Source organism: Sinohyriopsis cumingii, chromosome 19, assembly GCF_028554795.1.
Source record: "Sinohyriopsis cumingii isolate HCF-2022 chromosome 19, ASM2855479v2, whole genome shotgun sequence".
In the NCBI taxonomy this organism is placed as follows: domain Eukaryota; kingdom Metazoa; phylum Mollusca; class Bivalvia; order Unionida; family Unionidae; genus Sinohyriopsis; species Sinohyriopsis cumingii.
In genome coordinates, this window is record NC_142979.1 from 69,422,256 (window position 1) to 69,443,368 (window position 21,113).

The following is a 21,113-nucleotide window of genomic DNA, read 5'->3' on the forward strand; positions in this document are numbered from 1 at the left end:
AATCAATGAAGGAACATTTATGAGGTAGCGAAAACACTTTGTTGTTTACAAATAATTGGGATAGTTTGATATAGAAAATGGCTCTTCTTGTAATCCCATTTATGCAAAATGTTTTAAAAAGAACCGAAATACAGCACTTGTTTTGTGATTAAGTGAAAAAATATATTGGAAAAGAAATGACTTGGGATTGACCTAATACTGAAACTATTATGGTATTACAGATAATTTTGTGAGAATGAAATTTTAGACAAATATTAATATATTCCACTTATCGCTTGTAGCTAGCTATTCCAGTGTGTCTGTGTGTGTGTGTGTGTGTGTGTGTGTGTGTGTGTGTGTGTGTGTGTGTGCGTGCGAGCGTGTGTGTAGTGGAAGTTGTTGAATTTATTTGATGCTATTATAATATTGAAAAGATAAGAAAATCGATTTTGAGAATCAGTTGTTGTTGTTGTTGTTGTAGGGTTTAACGCCATTTTTCAGCACACGATAGGCTATACATGGCGGCCAGTATTAATGGTGGAGGAAGAACCCGGTAAATCCCCAGAAACAACCACCGACCCTCGAGAATCAATTGTAATAGCCAATATGGAAGACGACTGAATTATTATAGTTAATAGAGGTATCACGAATATTAGAATATATATATATATATATATATATATATATATATATATATATATATATATATATATATATATATATATATATATATATATATACGTATGTGTGTGTGTGTGTGTACGTGTGCATGTATGTACGTTGTTGAGAATTATACGTGGCACACAATAATAATTTTCGAAAATTGGAAAATGTATCAAATAAAGCACCCTCTTCGTTATCATTATTTACGTAATATAGATCTTCCCCAGTCAGCATATATAACGTTGGTTACTACTATACGCTTTTGAAAATCCCATAGCAATGTTTAAAATCATTAATATACGAATCTCCCCCCGCCCACCTTATTTACTTCCTAACAAGATCTGCAGAACTACTTTCTTCTAATGAGATGCCTGATAATAGTTTTCTGATCTGAGAGATGTATTTTCCAAATTATTGTATATTACAGAATTGATTCAAAAGTTGTTTTGAAGTTATTTAGCCATGATATCTCTTTATTATATATCACTAATTGTCTTTGTAGTTTTAATAATGAATCGTAGAAGCACAGTTGTTACAGAGCACAGAGAATGCGAGAGCCTGTGTCTATCTACCTATCTATCTTTCTGAAGTGATTATATTAATGCGTCCCATTTTTATTTTATAGGTGTTGCTTTTCTGCGTATTATTATTATTATTATTATTGAACGCGTAGATAGTTGACATGGACAGATTAACTTTCCAGTTTCTTTGAGATTATTTACCATTGTAATACTAAGCACCTTATCTAAAATACTGTTATTAGTACTTGTATTGAATTTACTTAGCACCTGTTAATTGCCAGAGGCTAAATGAGCGGACAATGTATACATGTTGACACACCTAAGTATTTTATGACTGGTTCCCCACTCCCGACCAATGAATCTTGGGAAAAATGCGAGGCGAAATCACGTGATTTCTTTGTGTGCTTGGCTCGCCGCGTGTGAGTCAGTACTAACCATTTAGTTCCTCGTAGTTCTTTATATGAAAACTCCACCATTTCGATAACAGTTGAAAAATTATTTGTCAGAGAGCGAGGGGACACCCAGCTGGATGTGCACATCACAAAAGAGGACATGTTTCTATCCTAGATTTTGCAATCCAAACGAAATTTAAGCAGGGATATTGGGTTGGAGTTGCCTTATGGCGGTGGTCGGCCAAAGACACTCACGACACACGATGGCATTTCAGGGCGCCTCTGTCCCCCTCCCATCGCAGCACGCTATCCTTACAGCAGCTGTAGGTGTCCCTTATTATCAGGTTGTCCCGCCACAGGACGTACAGCCGGATAGACCCATTGGATATGGAGCTTTTGGTGTTGTTTGGTGAGTACCCCCCCCCCCTCTGTTGAATGACCTTTCATTGTCTGACGGGCTCTGTTGAAACACGATGTTATATCTGTTTCGCCTTGTAGTTGATGATTGAACGAGTGGAGACTCGATGCGAATAATTAGTTTTCTTAGATTTGTTAATTCTCTTAATTCCTTCTCACTGAAAATAATGTTTTTAGCTCAATTGACAATACGTCGCGGGTCTGTCTTTGTTTGGTCAATGTGCTCTCAGCTGATTAACGTCATGGGGTGCGGTAGACAAAGGTACATGTATTATTAAAATAAAATTCCGTAGACGAATGACAGTGCGATAATTTTTCAAATAGTTACATTGTGTTTGGTGAAGTTTGAGGCATATATGTTATGCGTTATACAGGTGGTAATAATCGTTGCATTATAATTTTTATTTCGCAAGTTTAAAAAAATTGAAGAAGTTGGGTTTAAACCTTTTTGCTTTAAAGGCTTTAAAGAATGGAAAGAATTTTAAATCAGTCTTTAATAAAGTTGTTATAATTATCATTTTTGCTATCCACTGTGACGGTGTTGTAAAACATTCTGGACAGAATTGATGGTCCAGATATTACCTTTAAAAGCAAAGCTTTTTTTCTGTCGTGCATTACTTGCAACACATTGTTGTGTTTATTTGTCTGTGTTAACAAAACCAGATATGGGATGGATTCCGTTTATACTTTGGATGAATTATCCATGTCTTAGACAATTTTTTTGCATGCCATTTGAATGTTGTCACCCATCTGTCAAGGGCACACATTTAACAACAGTGATTCAATGGTGGGATTAGGTCTTTATGTTGTTTCTTAAGCACAGCAACACAAGTAGTTCATTTAGTGCCAAGGCAGTTTGAGTAAGTGTCATGTTCAAGGACACACGATGGGTGACCCAGTCGGGTCTGATAGTAGGATACAAACCTGCACCATTTCATTAGTAAATCAACCATGCTGACCTATGAGCCACTGTGGCTTCTTGATTGTGGGGTTGCTCATGCAACCCGCAAGGACACCTCGATTAACACTTATCCTGGCAGGGTTCAGTAAAATGTTTTTGTATACTTACTTGTCCCTGCATTTTCTACCCTTAACAAGCACCAAACAAGCAACAAGCAAACCTGGCATATGGTGTGCATCAATTATATGGAATTTTTGCAGAATCTGTTTACTTGTTGCCATCTTAGAACATGTTGCAAAGTATGCCATTTTTTAAAAACTTGTTATGATGACAGCTTTACAAAATGGTTAAAGAGTATGAACATTGGTTGCAGTTTCACACTTATCCTTTGATTTTTGAATGGTGTTTGCATTTAGATTGACACTTAAGTTATCTATGCATCATTTTGATGTGTAGAAAGAAATGTTTCCCTTTCAACAATTTATCACATTCATGGTGTTATCAAACTATATGGAAACTGTAGCATGTGGTTTCAAATTTAAGAAACCCATTTTTTCTTGGAACTGTGTCTTGTGCAGTTACTATAAATAGAAAATACGTTCGATGATGATTTTAGTCGTGGATTATATTAATTGAAAGACAGTAATAAGCACTTGCTTGTGATTGTACGGCTGATTTGTTTTGATAAAGTTCCACCACCCATACTAGACAAAGGTGTTTAATAGAAGTTGGGGCCTGTTGAAGTTATTTTTTATAGTCACCAACCCTGGGCCTGTGATTTAAATTTTTCTGTGAGCAGTGGACTAGATCGGGTTAATGTTCAGATTCTTTTGGCCAATCAGCACTCCTTCCTTTTATGGCTAGATTAAAGGGCTGGTGATAATTGAGATGGTTGGAATTCTTTTAATGCAAGATACGGAAAGATTTCTTGTGAAAAGTTATTGAATACACGTGTAAATATCTGCTGGCATCTTTACTTTGTCATGACAGTAAAATAATAAGACAGCCCAGTCTTGAAACTGCTAGTGAGATTGAGTAAGCATACAAATCTCTCAGACCAGTCAAAAGTCTAAAGCACTCACTGTTACAGATCATTGCCATCTCACCTCTGTCTGAGTGGGTTCAAGTCTCAGGTTCGGCCAATGTGGGTATGTGAGAAAGCTTGCCAGTAGCTTCTTGTGGGTCGGTAGTTCCTTACTGGATTTTCCCGGGTCCTTCCTCCACCATTTATTCTGGTGCCATGTATAGCCTATCTTGTGCTGAAAAAAATGGCCTTAAAGGAGACTAGAAATCAAAATTTTCCTTTTGTGTATGTGATTTTCTACAGATTTTAATTCGACTGCAATGTTTATAAATTAAATATCGTAAGCGGGTAGTGATTATATTGCGTGGCAGATACCACGATTCCGTAAATTGCCGAGTTTTGATGAGACAACAGATCACATGGTACCGTGACGCTATACTAGCCAGTCCTCGAATACAAACATAAACATTGGCGAGCGAGGTAGACAGGAGACCACATTTGGGTTGCACATTCAGAAGTTAAATCTACAGTCTGATATAATAGTTTATGTACTGTACTGGTTAGTGCTAAAAGAAATTTGTTAGGCACAGGCCCCGGGCAGGTGACTTAAATAAACTAAATTCCTGAATGAAATTCCACAAGCCCAGACAGTTCATACCTGTCAACTCTCAATCCGGGAGAAAAACCTCCCGATTTTGGGGGTATTTCCTCATCTACCTCCCGATCTCGTAGTATCTCTCAATTTTGCGCAGCGAAGTCCCGATTATTACATTATGTCTGTCAATTTTCATGTATCAGAAGATAAAAACCCAACCCTAAACCATTTTTAAATATAACGTATGCAATCCACAGTCTAAACTGCCACACTGCAGACATCGTAGCGATATGACTGAAAAATTGTTAAAGCTACATTAAAATTTCAAATCACACGCACACACGTCTAAACCCGGCACTGGACGAAATAATTAATATCATACAACAGATTTTTTCTTCTTTTTTTCTTCTTCAGTAAATAGAACGTGAAGATTAAACATTCAAGTAAATTTCAGATTTTTTTAAAACAACTACAACAGTACTATAGTAAAAAAAAATTAAAAGAATAAAATTGTCACCAATTAGCTTAAATGAATGATCACTTTGAAATTTTCTCTGCAAACAAAATCATATCTCCATTTCCGCCAAAGAAGCTCGGCCAGTTAACACATGACATTCCTCTACCGTATATGAAAAGTTTAATTACCATGATTAAATTACAAGGAATAAAACAAAATATACCATGCAGTATATGTGGCCCTAAAGAACTAATTCTGAATAAATATTTTATTCAGCAAACAGTGTTACATGCATTAAGACTTAAACATTAGGAAATAAGGTGGGGCATAAAACTTGAGAAAAACAGTTGCCACATGTACGGTAACTTGTGACTGCAGATTTGAACTGTTAAAATGAAGTCCATGGAATCGTAAGTAACAACAAAATAGGCATGGTTTATTTGGTAATCAATTGCTGGTGCTTACACATACACACACTGTCGAACATGGTTTCTTTTGAAGTATGTCCAAAGGGCAGTCCTTTTCACAAGATCAATGCAAGGATAAGGATTAGGTTCATTAGTCACACTGGCTTTATTGTTTGCATACTTAAATCAAAACTTGAGCTATTTTGCAATTTAGCCAGAACTGACCAGAATATGCAAAAGGGGCTTGTCAAGGGGTAATAATAAGGCGTATCACAGGGAGAAAAGGCATGTCAAATGGGCGGTCGCACATTGGGGCAAGGGGAGGGGGTCAATAGCCCCCCCCCCCCCGTTCTATTGTCAGACAGTTAATGTGAAACTTTGACCTCTTATTTTTTAATCGCTGCTTTTTAAACTGCCCAAGGAATAGTTTTATATCAGTTCCAATTACTATAGATTACTGTTTATGCATACTACATGTATATAATGCATTTTTTAAAAAAAATTAAATTGTTATAAGAGTACTGAAAACTCTGTTTTCTCGAAACACGACAGGTTTAGAATCTTATTTTTAGCAAAGCTTCCATTTGGTTAAAATCAAATCTAAATTTCACCTAGGACAGTGGTGATTTGATTTAGATTGTCCTGTGTTAAGGCATGTATGTTAACATCTTGAAAATACATTTACTCATTTCACCAGCGCGATCAAAGTTTCCTCAGGCAAACAATTTTTGTTTCGACAAGCCTGATGGGCACCTCACTTTGAATACAGGATGGGCCGGTACTAAAACCAGAAGGGGCCCAGGGTGTCGGGTTATCAGATTTGTTTTTAGCACTGCTGTTTTAGATAAAAGATATGTGGATTGATTGTTGCATTTTGTGGTCACTTACTCGTCCTTCTGCCTATTTTCGTATCTCACACGTTTCCCAGGATTTAAAATGTACAAAGGTATGTCTGGAACAGCGCCAACTTTTAATCTAGGCCTAGCATTTGCGTATCTTTGAGCTGCTATTTTTTCATGATCCCTCTCGTAACATTCCTTTGAGAAATGTAACGAGCACATAGCGCTGTATGGTGTTGCTTTGAAATCGACTTGTTTGTAATAATGGACCCATTCTTTCAATATGCCTTTATCTTTCGGAAAAGAAAAAAAAATATGTCCACAGGCTTTTCTTAATGTTCTAATACACCCGTAAGCAACGCAAAATGGTCTTGTCTTTTACTCTGGCAACTTCCACTTGGGCTGCTGGAGTCGCTACTATGACGTCACATCCAGAAAGTAACCGAATAGGCGCGGAAATTTTGCATACGAGGTCACGGAAATTCAGCTCCTAGAAGATAAGCCAATATTTAAATATTGGCATTACGGTCGCAGATGATACTTCAGAATAAGGTTTTCTGCTATAGTACTTTTATTATTATTCTATATTTCCATTGGTTTCTGGTCTCCTTTAAACCCTACAACAACAAAAACCATAAATTGTCTTTCTCATAACCTCTCTTATACATGGTTCGTATGGTCTTTGAGAGTTTAGGAAAAATGAGGCAGCATTTTCAAGACCTTGAAAGTTTGGGAAAATCAGCAGATTACCTTCAGGTCTTCAACACATTAACCCCTGAGCCAAATAGCTAGGCAGCCCCCCCTCCCCCAACATACTTGCAGAGATCACCTGGAGCAGTGTTAGCCTAACCATTGCCTGTATCCCTGAGACTTGCTGACAGCAGTTGGGCTTGCAGATTTTTATAAAGACTGAGTAGGCTACTTGAATTAAATTTGTTATTTTATTTGATTTTGTTTAATTAAGCTGAAATTTGGCACAATAGTTCTCAGTAAAATTACAGACATAATGGTATAAATTTCATGCTGCATGAGGAAATAAAACTCGTGCATAAAGGTGAAAACAAATGATGTTCTTCTCTTGCCATGAATAATGCATAAAATCCATTATGAATTCACACAGAATTATTAACATCATCAACACATGAAATAATTCTATTTTATGTACACAGAAATTTCAATTGTCATCTCACTTGTAAACTTAACATCCTGTGAATGCTATACACAGATGGACATATTTTCCTTGCTCTTTACTTACCTTTCTTCCTTAGAATTCTCACTGAGAATTTAAAAATTAATACAACACTTAACAAACCTTGAATTATGAACACTCATGCTAACAATTTATTTCCCAAGCATTTAACGATTCTTCAAAAGATCTACTTGATACTGTTTGAAACAATCCACACATGAATGAATATTACAATGAATCCACATATTAATAACTTCCCGGCATCACTTTTGTTTACTGCATTGTCTACCTCTTCCCCTCTTTTCACCATTCTTAGGATAGTGGTCTCCTGTGTTTGTAGCTAGTGCTGCTATATCATTTTCCAGGTAGTCTCCAATAAGCAATTTTGACAGATTAATATTAAAATCAACTAATCTGTGTGCTTGTATTCACTTTTATTATTTGACATGATGTTCTGATTCTCTCATTAGTATGAATCCATTGGTGACTGTGATATCAAACAAAAACCAAAACAGGCCCAACCGCCATATTTTGGCCGGTTTGTATGTACTGTACTGTGTTCTCAGCTGGTCTGTAGTGTCCACTCTCTTCATGTTATTGTTGTACTCTGGCATGATAGATGGTGCTCTGATGTCCCTGACTTCTCCATTTCTGGATTTGTGCTGTACTGTCTCATCTATGCCTGCTGGATCTTCAGCTGTTGATAGAGTGTATATGTGCTTCTTGTCCATCCAAACACAGGCTGTTAATTCCCCTCACTGTACTGTTTTGAATTCCCCTTGAACCATAATATCTCTTTTATTAACACATTAACCCCTGGAGGTTTTTGTCATTTTCACCTGAAATTTGAGTAGGAAGCACTCGCGGTCCCATTTTTTAAACCAGAAAATACCCCCAAAATTGATCCCTATTTGTTGAACTTGAAGAAAATCGCAGTCAAAGTTGGTAATGGAAACTTTGATGTATCGCTCATTTTATCGTCAAAAACGGTAGACAGGACCTGGGAATTTTAGTGAACACTATGAATATCAAATTTAAAAATAGGTCATACAATTTGTTTATATTTTCTTTCCAAACTACATTCCTAGTACACTGCAGTTAATGATATGTAAGGAAATTTTGATCAATGAAAATGTCACTTATTCCATGTGGAGGTAGTACTTTAATAAATAAATACAAATTAAATAATATTTTTATCAATTAAAATTTGTGTTCTAGTTCTATCTTTTAGTTCCTTTTTAAGTGTAATCATCATAATTGCAGTGTGTCCTCTTGTAATTAAACATAAAATGCATCAATCTACCTAAGATCTATTTCCATGAGTGTTTCTCTGAGAACCTAATTAAGTGCCAACCGTGTTTTGATAACTGACTTGTGGAAGTATTTGTTGTATTGTTGCACTGAATTAAAAGCTGGCCTCCTTTGTATTATCACGTTAATTATGTCTTTTGAATCAATCAAATGAGGTGGAATCAAATAAAAGTTAAAAGGCACAAAAATCCTACAAACTTATAATCTAGCGGCCCCAGTCGTATGTCGGATGAACTCAATTCATTTGATCAATCAGACACAAATGTCATGGTGTATGTAACATAAACTACCTTAAATTAACTGACTCTTTCATAACTGATCAAAGATAAAACGACAGCCAAGCGAAATGTATACCTCGTAAAATAAAGAGCTTGGTTTCACAGATAATGACCATTGTGGGCAAACGAGTTTCAGAGAACTGGCACTTAGATATATCCTCAAGGATGAGAAGTTTCATTATTACTTCCAATGAAATCATCACATCAATATTGTACTAATTGAACAACACAAAAATTGGGTCTTCGACATAGATGTAGACACTTGTCTCACGAAATGTCATGTTTTTGTAAAACTAGGAGTCCAGGACTCCCATTTGGTAAAAATAGGAGTCCCACCATCAAAAGTTGCATTCCCTTCTTTCCTACAGAATCAACACAGACGTGAGTGCATCTATTTTTAGATGGAGAGGTTTTTGTAATGTAATCGCTCACTATAATATAGCTTCATTACAACAGTCCATTGACAGGATTGCAAATTTATGGTTTATGTATTTGCATGCGTACTTGTAGTAATTTTAGGCAAATAAATAGTATCTGATTTGCTGTTTTTTTCCTGTATTTTCACATATGCATGTCAAGTCAGAAAATAGCTTAGACATTAAAGTGCATCTCACGAATTCCACAACATAACATACGATACGTTTCTGACCTACATAATTTGCATTTTAAAGTTAAATCTTTGATAAAATAATACATAGGCTTTGGTTTCAATGATTTGTATATTTGTTCTGAATATATTTGCCCGATGATTTAAGAAATCAATCTAATAAACTGGTACATCGTAGACTTTGCAAAGTCCGCTATTATTTCCTGTTAGGCCTACTGGTTCACTTACAGTTTCAAACTAATTTTATGACGAAATAGTGTATAAGAGGCAGTTAATATATATCCAGATCACCGATTCTGACCTTAAAACACGAGTTTGTTTATTTTATCATCAAAGGATAGCATGCATGAAATTGATAATTGCTACCTTACTCGGAAATGGGTTAATGGTCAAGTAGCTATCAAAACATAATGCTTGTGAATGGACAAGAGTTTGTCAATGTAATTGATATAAAAACTAGGCCTACCTACTGATGCCTTGATGAATACATTTCACTACAACACTTAAACTAAACGGGCTAAGGCGAGGGGGATTTAAAACAAATATCGTATGGTCAATGTACCACTTAAATAATCACAGGGCAAAATTGTTTTCGCTTTCCTGACAGAAGAAGGCAAAGTTTAAATATTTAGACGACTTGTCGCCCACTTACGAATGTCATTTTGTCTTAAGTCTCAACATGTCTTGATTCTGAGGTCATGTGCACTTCTTATTCCGCTACATTTGGAAATGAACACAATAATGAAAGCTAAAGTTGTTTATTTGATGTACTTTTATAAATGACCACATGTACATCTCTGGGTCTTTCTGCCCCTGAATTCAGTCACTTTTTTCCCCACCTGGCCCATCAGTCAAAGCCTTTGAACTTGCCGCCCAGCTTTTGCATCATGTTCTTTTTTATCTACTCTTATAAAATGGCAACATGCATGTACATCAAGAGGTCATTCAGTCACTGAATTCTGTCATTGTAAATATCAGCACAGCTTATTGATCAACACATTTTCCCTCAAAGCAGGTGGCTGAAGCAGGACTGGCAAGTTTTTGAATTTTGCCGCTCACCTATTACATGCATACGGAGGACTCACGCCTCAATGATTTTCTGCGTCCCAGATAAAAAAATTGGCATCCAAATACGCACAATTAAGCGTTTCCGAGATCTTTGTAGTTGATGTACTAGGGTGTTTATTGTACAGATTTGTTATGAAAAAGAGAGAGGTATAATACATTTGTTGCAAAAATTGAGAAATTATTGTGACTTAATTATGATGTGAACACTGACATGCACTTAAAATAACTTAAGCACCAATAGTATTGGGGAACAATTTCATGCGACCATAAATGTTATGAAATTATTCAAGTCAAGTTGAAAACTTTTGTTAAGTTTGTTAGTTTTTCAGATGATACTTTTGTTATATATTATGATCATAAGTTACACCAGGAGCAGTTTTTTATGATTGTAAAATGCATTTTTGGCCAAGGGCCTTCAACACCCTGGATGCCTGGATTGGGGGCGCTGCCCCTCGAGACCCAGTTGGGGGAGGATCCCCAAGCTAGCCATTCAGATTTTCAGCTTTTTTTAAATGGAATACCAAAATTATGTCTGATAATGAGGTTAGTGTTAGGACTGGTCAGCCTGGTGTCCAGATAATGTGACTGGGTAGGACATCATGCTACATGTCTGTGGCATGATGCCCACATGTAGACATCACTATAAACTGCCACACTGCAGACATTGTGGCAATATGACTGGAAAATTGTTAAAGCTATGTTAATCAGTGTATCCCACAGGGGTGTTATATTGAGGGTTAAAAAAAAAAACCTTGGTGTCAGAACTGGGGGCTCAAATAAAAAGTGGGGGGGGGGTCAAAAATGTACTGACAAATTTTCAATTCACCCATACTTTTTCAGCGTGAAGTAAGATATTGCAACTTCATAATGTACTCTGTCTTGCTCTCTCTCTCTGTCTCTAAAAATACAAATAAACCAACATGCACAATTAACAAACAAATGCATTGCCCATTCAAAGAATAATTTTAATAGTTTAATTTTTCCTTTAGTTTAAAGTCATACTTTTAATAGTCTCCTTAAAGGTATCATATTTTTGTAGCGATATTATAGACCAACACGTTACATATAAGCCAATACAAAAGCCAATTAAATCTTTTTAAAATCAATTAAATCTTTTTAGCCAAATGGCAGTTAATTTACTGCTTGTCATAAAATGTGTACTATCATCACTTTCATTGTACTTCATCCTAGATCACATTTATCCAGAAATTAAAAGGGCTAATGATTAATCCTCTAATTAGTTAACACTTGAACTTTAAGATCTTTCTTTTATTGCAGCAAGTTATAAACCAACAAAATCTGCAATGATCCCCCTGGCTTTGTAATCCAAATAACGTATTTGTCTCTGCAAGTTTACTGATTTCTTGTGGTGAACAATTTTTTCAAATTCTTAAACCCTGTCATGAAAGGATTATTCACTTTTGCAGTCTTCGCAATCATGCAGTCAGAAGACACACTGGTAATCCTAATGGATGTGCCATATTCCAGTCAAAGGAACTATTTTATGTTTTTCATTAAAGTTAGATCCACAGTTACTCTTTTGTGGTCTGTTCTTTTGCTTTTTTTTGCTAATGATTCTTAGTCCAAGTCTTTTTAATCTGGTGATCACTTTCTAGTGCAACAAGCATTGACGTTAAAAATCTTATGATATGTTGATGAGCTCAATGGAAATCACATGAGAACTTGCGAGATTAGAGGAAGCTACTCCGTCTAAACATTGCCTATGCTAGTCTGGATCCCTGTTTTGTATGCTTCCTACGTTGCACTCGACCATACGAATGGTGGAGTGCAGTGTAGGGAACCAGACTATGCCTATGTTCAAAATATTCATGATGCCATCCCTCATCCAAAGCACTAAAATTTAAATAAATCCTGATTGATTGATGCAAATCCTTTGCATAAAAAAACACAGCAACAAAACATGTGTGTCAGTTTTCTCCAGTGTGCATCTCGGATCCACAAACGTGCATAATGGGAAACACTGGTTAAAAATCCAAATCATGTTCAGGTGAATCAATTGGCCCTTTAACTACATCGTTTAGAGCCAAATATTTTTGTTGTATCATTAAAAAGAGATCCTGAATCTGTTGGCATCTTTTTGAAATGATTAATCTCATGTAGCCAATCCAACTATAATTTGAAAAAAAGAGCTAAATTCTGACAGCACTACAAGTATGGCTAGACTGGTACTTTCAGAATGGTCTGTGCTTTCACTTCCTACAGACAGAATAACGACTGGCCTTAAATTTGATCACTGTAGTAAGACAATTTCAGAATATCCGATAAATATTTTTGAAAATATTGATGCATGTTTATTTTGCACCCCCACCTAACTAGCATATGTCAGGGTTTTTTTTAGTACAAGAACAATAATGAAGGCTAGATTGTAACAGTTTATTTATAAGCATGAATGAATGATTTGTGAACACTTATTTATCCATTTTGTCTTGATATTGGCTAAACAATTATCACATAAACAACTTATCATAAACTCTGCCTGTTGGTGCTACACTTCTGGTAGATTAATCAACCTTTAAATGAAGTCATCCTGTTGTGTTAATGAATAGAAATTATTGTATTTTATATCCAACCACACCAGTCAAAAGAAATATCACTAGTTATACTATTAACAATTAATACCTACTTGCATTAAAATTGGCATCAAAACTCTCTTTGACATGCCAAGTGCTTAGAGTCTGTAAGATCGCAAATTATTCTTGGCTAGGTTAGGACCTAGAAGTCAGAAAATCTCAGATACAATGATTAAATATAACTGAAAAGTTTAAATATAAATATTTATTCCTTATTTGTCAAAATTTGATTTAAACCAACCTTGACATTGAGTTCAAGATGAAAATATGATACCATTTATACAATAGTAGAATGCTGTCCATATACACAATTAAATATATTATATGTACTGTGCTGAGATTGCAGGGTATACCACATGAAGAACATGAAGCATTACAAAAAGAAAAATTACCCCTTTCTTCCTCACTTTTTTTAGCTTGCGAATGGGCAGGTACAGAGAAACTTAATTGAACTGAAATCGAACTTCTTCCTAGAGCTGGGCACATGGATTTTCATTTACATATGGCTTTTACTGTCAGATATTCTGATGTTTCTCACTAGTGAAACAGTCTTAGATGCTTATGGAATAACTAAACTTGCACTGACAATAGCTTGAATTGAACTTTATTCAGTGTCTGGAATTTATGTTGGAATATGTTCTTTACTTTTTCTAAATTATCAGTCAGTTTATTAATACATATTTGACTCCATATAAACCGCGCAGAAAATCTACAAGCCATCAGTTTCACAGTTGATTTATGCCTCTAGGCTGTGAATAGAAATAAGCAGTGGTCATTAACCTGCCATGTTTCAGTGTTATTGGGTCACTTGCCTACTCTGCTGACCCAAAGCAGAGGTGTTGGCCTTTTTCTTAATATTGAGTGTGGTATAAATGCCCTTGCAATTTTCAACCTGAGAAGGATCAGAGGTTCATTGAACTACATAGCTTGTGTATATTAGAAATCATGGAGTAGTAAGGCCAGTAACCTAGGACAGTTATAAATGGTGTACTGTATTGTATGTGTTACATTTCAACCATATCTAAACCAATACAGTGATATTTTGTAGAAGGATGCTGGCTGGAAATATATATATGCTATGCACAAAATTGGATCTTATTTTTCAGTGACCCACATGATCACCAAAATAAATTTTGTACTACTCCTGCCTATATTTTTTCAGATTGTGTAAAAATCAAACAGAAGCCAATTGAATTTATAATTCTACATTTGTTATTCATTAACTTCAAATTGGAATAATAGCTGTATTTCACCATCAGTACTCATACAAAAACAAAGCTCGGTGCCTTCTTTATCAACCAGGAGCCAAGTGATTTGCCTGTCTACTTTTACTTTACACAAGCCCCCCCCTCCTTTTATTTTTTAAAGATGTCACCCTCCAAATTTAATAGAAGGCCCATCTATGTTAACGATGGTTCCGATAACCGTATCTACACCTTGGATGATTGAACAGCTATATTGGTGCTTTGTCCTATCGACATCTTTTGGATTTCATGTGTTGCCTCCCTTAGTATTTAATGCCAGCTAACCAATAGCATGGTGTATTGTACATTTGCTGAAAACTGGTGGCAATTGATACTTTGTAAGTTTAACATCAAAAGTATGACTATACCAGAGGGAAGCCATTACAGGTGAATTTGAGTGAAAGGTATTTGTGCAAACACCGACAAATACATGAAAATTTCTTTTTTTATCAGTCAATTCAAGTTGTGTGCTCCTCTTGTCTGGATCACGTAGGAACAGTGTTCAGATTTAAACAACTTAATTTTGAGTGGATGCAATGGCTTGCTGTCGCATCCAATGAAATTCTCAGACCCAAAGCTCAGAAATATCTGTTCGATATGCCAAAGTGTAGATAGGGTTATCAGAACCTTGGCTAGTGAAGATGTTGAAGGCCCTGAGTTTATATTGTTTCCTCTATGAATCGCCATCAGATCTAGATGCCACAATACTCTCTAATTATGAGGAATGAACTTTCTTGCTTAATTTTATGTATTCCTCTGCCATTATATGTGTGGGAGCTTGCCTTGTGTGAATACTTGAACAATTTATGAAAATTGTTGCACCCATCGATATATTAAGTACACAATGGTCTCTCGTATTTCTCCAGATATCCACTCTTTTGGGTTGTATTTCAGCCTTTGTGTTTATTTTCGCGACTTTTCTGGTACGTTGTCTCTTCACTTGATCATACATGTATTTGTGATCTTGCTCGCTCGTTATGATTTCTGTCATTTGTTGTACACTTTGCAGATGCTTCCACATGTTTACTGTTGTCGCTGCATAATGTGTTGAATGTTTATCAATGATATACATATTTAAACACATTCTTCAATACAATTCTGGATTGTTCATTGATGGAATGAAGAGTCTTTTCTGGTTGATCATTACATCTGAGACCCTTTACCTTTAATTATCATCAGTAATAAAATAGTTTTGGTGACAGTACATAAGGTTAGTTCCACATGTATGAAGACTGTTTGAGAGTAATTGCTTTTTTTAACTCAGACTCCCTAAGGCACTTGACTTTACTGGCCACAGACATTTCACCTCTGTCCATATGGGTTTGAGTCCCTGCTTATTCCTCATGAGCATATGTAAACCAAAAGTATTTTTGTGCATTTCTTCAGATGTTACTAGTGACGGAGACGAATATTGCGTGGTACTGTTTGTGCTGGAGTTTTCAGCTTGGCTATCATGGAGTATCTGGCTGCTTGTGTTATGCATGTATCATCAATTTGTCATTTTTCATGTCGGTAACTGGTGGATGCACATTCGTTAACCAGGACTAATACTAAAAAGTTACTGTTCAGAAGGATTTAATGCCATGGGTCAACAGTAGAGGGATTATTAATTACTAGTGAGTGACTGATAGTCCGACTCAGAAGGAGGCTGGAAACTCCAGCACAAATAGTGTCAGTAATAATGTCAGAAAAAAGGCAGAGACTGAGTACTTCTTGTTGGTTTGGAGCATATGAAAATGCTTTCCAGTTGCATGCATTAGGTCATTGGTTCTTCTCAGGGTTTCCCTGGGCTCTTCTTCCCCCAGATCTACTGTCTGCCATGTGCTGAAATGTTGCAATAAACCTACTAACACCAAACTAGTGAACCTTTTTTCAACAGGATTTTCCATTTGGTCGGTAGTAGCTGAGACCGTCTATCTTTTGTTATCATCAGTAATCAAGTATGTGCAAAAACTATTTTGACAGTAATCAGACTAATTTATTGGACTAGTTGAGTTAACACCTGTCCATCTTCTTACTTTGCATGGTCAGCCAGTTGCCAGTTTTGATAATCAACTGACAGTTAGCCATTATAGGGAATGCAGCCGTACAAACACTTGTACAAACACTTTATAACTCTTATCAAAGTGACCTGCTATAATATTCACTACCTGAATGGATTTGTGACTGCTGGGTCTTAGTGATCTGTCAGTAGAATGAATGAAAAATTGGGGCATAGCAGATTAGGATTAATTTTGAACCAAGTACAGACACACACACCTATTCTGAATATAGTTAAAGTGTTTATTATTGGCTATGCTATTGTCCCCATTTTTAATATTTGGTGCAAGAACGTTAGAATGTTGCTTCAGCTTCTCAAAAATTTGCTGTAAATAGAGATCACTCTATTTGAGTTTACACAAGCCAAGCCAAGCTTACCACAAGTTGAATTACATTGTGATGGTGCTTTATTCACTGGGTCATTTTGGTGCAAGTCTGCTACTTGGCCAGTAGTATTTGGCTTGGGCAAGTTGAAGTTTCAAGAAGCGGGGCTGTCACAGTGTTCTGCCTTCATTGCAGGTTTCCTGCAGCTTTGTGCTATGTTGCGTAAGTCTTAACACTTCTGGAAAAATCGAGAACTATTCCTATATTCATTAGAGGATGCAGACCTGCCAACTCTTATGATTTTGCCACAAGTCTTACAAAGTTTACCCTTAAAATGTGGACTTATGGCATACAAGCAAAAACTACAGAAAAATGATCAATGCCGAAAAATTGGTAAAATTTGTTCATCCGTGTTTGATTTGAATCCGAGTTCCTATTAGAAGTAGTGAAATTGGTCAGATAACCAGACTAACTTTACAGCAGCACACCAGATGCTTTAACATGCACACATTTATTCATACGAATCTTATGTTGATTTTAGAATTTTTTTAAAAATGGCATGCAGCAAGACAAATGGGGGAAATAAGCCTCTTGAAAAGTGTTAATAATCAGTACAGAAAAATAAAAAGGAATATTCAGATTCTTGTGAATATAAGCTGGAAGGGACACATTTATGTTTATCAGACATCACATGCCAGTTTGAGTATGACTCATGGCAGAAAATATGATTGCGTAAATGGAAAAAAGAATTTCCAAGAATTACGCCAGGTTAAAATTTGTGCAACTGTACTAGTGGTAAATAAAGTCTACGCATACTTTAAAAAAATTTCAGTTGAACATAATGTTTATCGTAGCTGCACGTTCCGAATAATGAACTTTTAATTACGTTTTCCAGCTTTAGAATAACAGTTTTTGATATTTTGTTACACCTTACTGAAAACTTGCGGAAAAAATCAATTGCCTTCCTGAGATGGACTCATCAGGGTTGGCAGGTCTGAGGATGTTGTTCATCTGTGATGGCCCCAGCAATGGCAAAGTTGCTGTAGGTGATAAAAATGTCTTTGTTCAAAGTTAAAAGTTGCACCCAAGGCAAGTAATCAGTAGAACTAGCAAGATAATTGTGATTTGCAGGTGCATTTTGCAATAAAAGATCAGGATCTTTGTTGTTTGCAGTTTGACTCGACTTCTAACCAGAACCAGTATATAAAGTATATGGTCACTACTATATTTTGGTGACAGTTAGACTATAATTGATCTTGGTACTTGTTTCTTTCCTCTGTTAGGTCAGTAACAGATCCTCGAGATGGAAAGAGGGTAGCACTGAAGAAAATGCCAAGTGTCTTCCAAAATATAGTCTCCAGCAAACGAGTCTACAGGGAACTTCGCATGCTTTGCCATTTCAAGCATGAAAATGTAAGTTGGATTGATTGGTAATGTTCTGATGAATGGATGGATAGTTCTCTAGATACTATTTTTTAATTAAAATAATGCATCATAGGCATCCTATATAGCTGCCTGAGTTGTCATCTTTAATGCGTTCATGTGATGTCTTAATTTTTCATAAATGCTGATTTGATTTAAATTATTGCCACTGCCATTGTTGTATGAAGGATCTCGTTATGGCTATTTTTCAGAAATGGCTGGCATATCAAAATTTTGCATTTACCTGAAAACAGCTTGTAATGTCTACTAAATGGAAATGGTGCCAGTCTGGTATCCAGTTTAGCCAACATGACAGCCATGTTGGAAATCTTGTTTATTACTCCATTGAAAAGTCATATCAATGTGAGGTTTTTACCAGAAGACTTCAATCTATTTTGTTATCAATTAGTGGTGCTGATGTTACATCTGTGATGACCACCATGAAAAGCTTGTTATATCTACTCTTAAATGGAAAGTCATTGTCGGTTTTGCTCTGTCTAATTGAAATTAAATGAAATTGATTCAGACTGACATTTAATATGGCCACCATGATGGACTGCTGGAAAATATTATGTTACTCTTCAAATACATTGTGTATCAGTTCTTCACCTCTTGTACTGATTTGGGTTTTAGTAAGGAAAAAGTATTGATTCGATGACATATTCATCAATCATATTGATCCCATTAATGTCCAGTTCATATATTGAAATTTAGACTTAAATAATGTGCCCCTTTCATCTTTTTTTAACACCACCTGTGCCGATATGCCTGTTGATGATGAGAATAATCTTGCTGATAGAAATAATATACAAATGTAATGAGCACAATATAAAATTTGAGAAATAGTAACTTCCAGATCATTCCAATAAATTTTGTGCCCTTTGCAGTCAAACTACACGTTTCTTTGACTGTTATTAAAAAAAGAGTCTTTAGTTTTCTTTAGATCAAACCTTTGTAAATTCACACAAGTTAGCATTGTAACATCGCCCTCTTAGTAAGAGGGGTGGTTAATTGGGTTTGGCTGGTGTTATCCAGAGGATGACCTCCCTCGATATTATAACCTGGCGAGTGAAAGAAGATTTGAATTTCAACAGAGAACTGAGCGAGAATACTGGGAAGAAATAAACAATACGAGCCCCCATATGACAAATTTAATCAGAACAAATTAATAACGGCAATTCCAATTCAAGTTAGATTATACAAGTAGAATTTAACAGGTGTGTCCAATTTGGATTTATTACATCATCATAAAGAGCGTAATGTCCACGATCGATTGCATCACCTTCATTCACTTTGACAGTATATCAACGTCTCCTAGTTCATCCTTCCTAAACTCTGCCCCTTCATGGACTTCCTGGTCCTTTTATTCAGACCTTGTCCTTCTTTCTTTCTTTTCCCCATACTCCTGTCTTTGGATTGTCTTGTCTTCTCAGAAAGCTGTTCCTTAAAGGACAAATTTACCCCATAATTCCGTATACCCACTGTTTAGAGGTACATACAGTTGACTTAAAGTTATTCAGAGCATGTTGCTATCCACACACCGCATAAATTCTGACATAGTATGGTAGGACATTAACCTTGCTTTCCTGCGGCAGGTCTTAAATTACCATGTGAATGTCTCCCAAATATTACTCTATAATTTTACATATGCTACGACATGTTTGATTACTGTGGCATGAAATTCAAAAGAAAAGTAACTCATGGCATTCCTTAACTACAAGATTATCCAAGCATTACAAAATCAGATATAATTAGGTAATTATTGTTAACTCAGTGATCTGTAGCTTCCAAACAATAAAGGAAGTTATTTCATATAACTATATGAAATCCTACACATGTGAACATTTGGATCGCATGCAATCAATTCTACCAATGAACTAATAACTGTAAAATTAACTAGGTAAATTGCATAACAATTCTATCATCAACACTTTCCATGAAATTGAACAAAATAAATTGCATAACATCTCTAGTCATAGCAAATACATTTGCATGAAACAAACAATCAAATAATAGAATATTACGAGAAACTAAAATTGTGTACGTTGTCGCTGTTTTTTCTTTCAGGACTTGTGCGTCTTTGCACTAAACATGCCTTTCTTTTTACACGATGACCACCTGGTCCCTTCCTTGTTTCACTAACCACTTTTATGCTTTCATCGGAGTCGACTAAGTTAACTCTTCTAGGAGTCAGATGTCTCTCAAGTGTACACCCTAATTTATTCTATCCAATCTTAGGCAGTGGTCCCTAATCTTTCCAAAAGAAATAATTCCTTTCATCAGATTTAGACAGCTCAGAATCTGTGTACAACAGTGCATGACAATTTCCCTTTCAAAATATAAGTGTATATAGGTTCCTACCAAGCGGTCAGCGTTGGTAGCTCAAATGTTTACTTTCTAAGGACTGTATTAAGATACCCGCTCAATTTCACTGGTAAGTTTGGAAGTGAGCAAGGTAATCTGGCAGTAGTTTTAAATTATTATTGTCATGAGTAAGTTTAATCCCTACATATGGATTTGGCACAACAATAGTAAACACTAAGTAATTTGATACCTAAGAATGTCAAGCAGCTGAAAGGCAACTCCATTCAGGAAATAAGCAGGCAAATCCTTGTTGCATGGGCATTGTTTTGGACAGATGTGCATTAGAGCTAGGTATCCCCAGCCTGTGTTACCACATGTATCACAGTAATTGTTCTTGATTTGGTTTTGTAAGCTTTCAAATGCACACAATACTTGTGTGAAAAAAAATGCATATTCTGCAATGAATGAAAACTATTTTCTATGTAATTTCAAATTAATGATTAATAACTGCCATATTCTTTGTAAAGTTTAGAGTTTTTA

The 21,113-nt window shown here is 35.8% G+C and overlaps 1 protein-coding gene across 2 annotated transcripts in view; it reads left to right on the forward strand.

Moving 5' to 3' along the window:
- The first annotated feature begins 1,568 nt into the window (after positions 1 to 1,568).
- LOC149775912 (serine/threonine-protein kinase NLK-like) overlaps positions 1,569 to 21,113 on the forward strand; it is an 86,685-nt gene continuing 67,140 nt past the window's right edge. For both annotated transcript variants that reach the window (XM_089943750.1, XM_089943751.1), the window contains exons 1-2: positions 1,569 to 1,964; positions 18,131 to 18,260. In XM_089943750.1, the coding sequence (XP_089799876.1) occupies positions 1,783 to 1,964; positions 18,131 to 18,260 (312 nt within the window). In that variant the 5' untranslated portion in view covers positions 1,569 to 1,782. The remainder of the gene's footprint in view (positions 1,965 to 18,130; positions 18,261 to 21,113) is intronic.